Source organism: Eimeria mitis, genomic scaffold (assembly GCF_000499745.2).
Source record: "Eimeria mitis Houghton genomic scaffold, Emh_scaff580, whole genome shotgun sequence".
In the NCBI taxonomy this organism is placed as follows: domain Eukaryota; phylum Apicomplexa; class Conoidasida; order Eucoccidiorida; family Eimeriidae; genus Eimeria; species Eimeria mitis.
Genome location: NW_013574046.1, coordinates 4,693 through 4,909, shown reverse-complemented (window position 1 = coordinate 4,909; position 217 = coordinate 4,693). Strand labels below are relative to the sequence as shown.

Genomic DNA, 217 nt, shown 5'->3' with positions numbered 1-217 from the left:
TGCTGCTGCTGCTGCAGCCGCATCTGCAACGCCTGCCGAGTCCCCTCAGCAGCAGCGGCCCGCAGTAGATTTGCAGTGTGGCAACTGAGAACAGCCCCCATCTCCGTCCACTGCCCCAGGGCCTCCGTGAAGCAATGCAAACCATTACTGCTGCTGCTGACGCTGCTGTTGCCTTTCTGTTCTTCTTTTCTCTTCTTTTGCCGCCCGTTCTGAGGTG

General features: G+C 59.0%; 1 protein-coding gene across 1 annotated transcript in view; it reads right to left on the bottom strand.

The window, feature by feature from the left end:
* Positions 1-144: 144 nt before the first annotated feature.
* EMH_0016830 (uncharacterized protein) overlaps positions 145-217 on the bottom strand; it is a gene marked incomplete at both ends in the record, with an annotated part of 2,822 nt that continues 2,749 nt past the window's right edge. Inside the window, one exon of the mRNA XM_013500749.1 lies at positions 145-217. Coding sequence (XP_013356203.1) covers positions 145-217 — 73 coding nt within the window.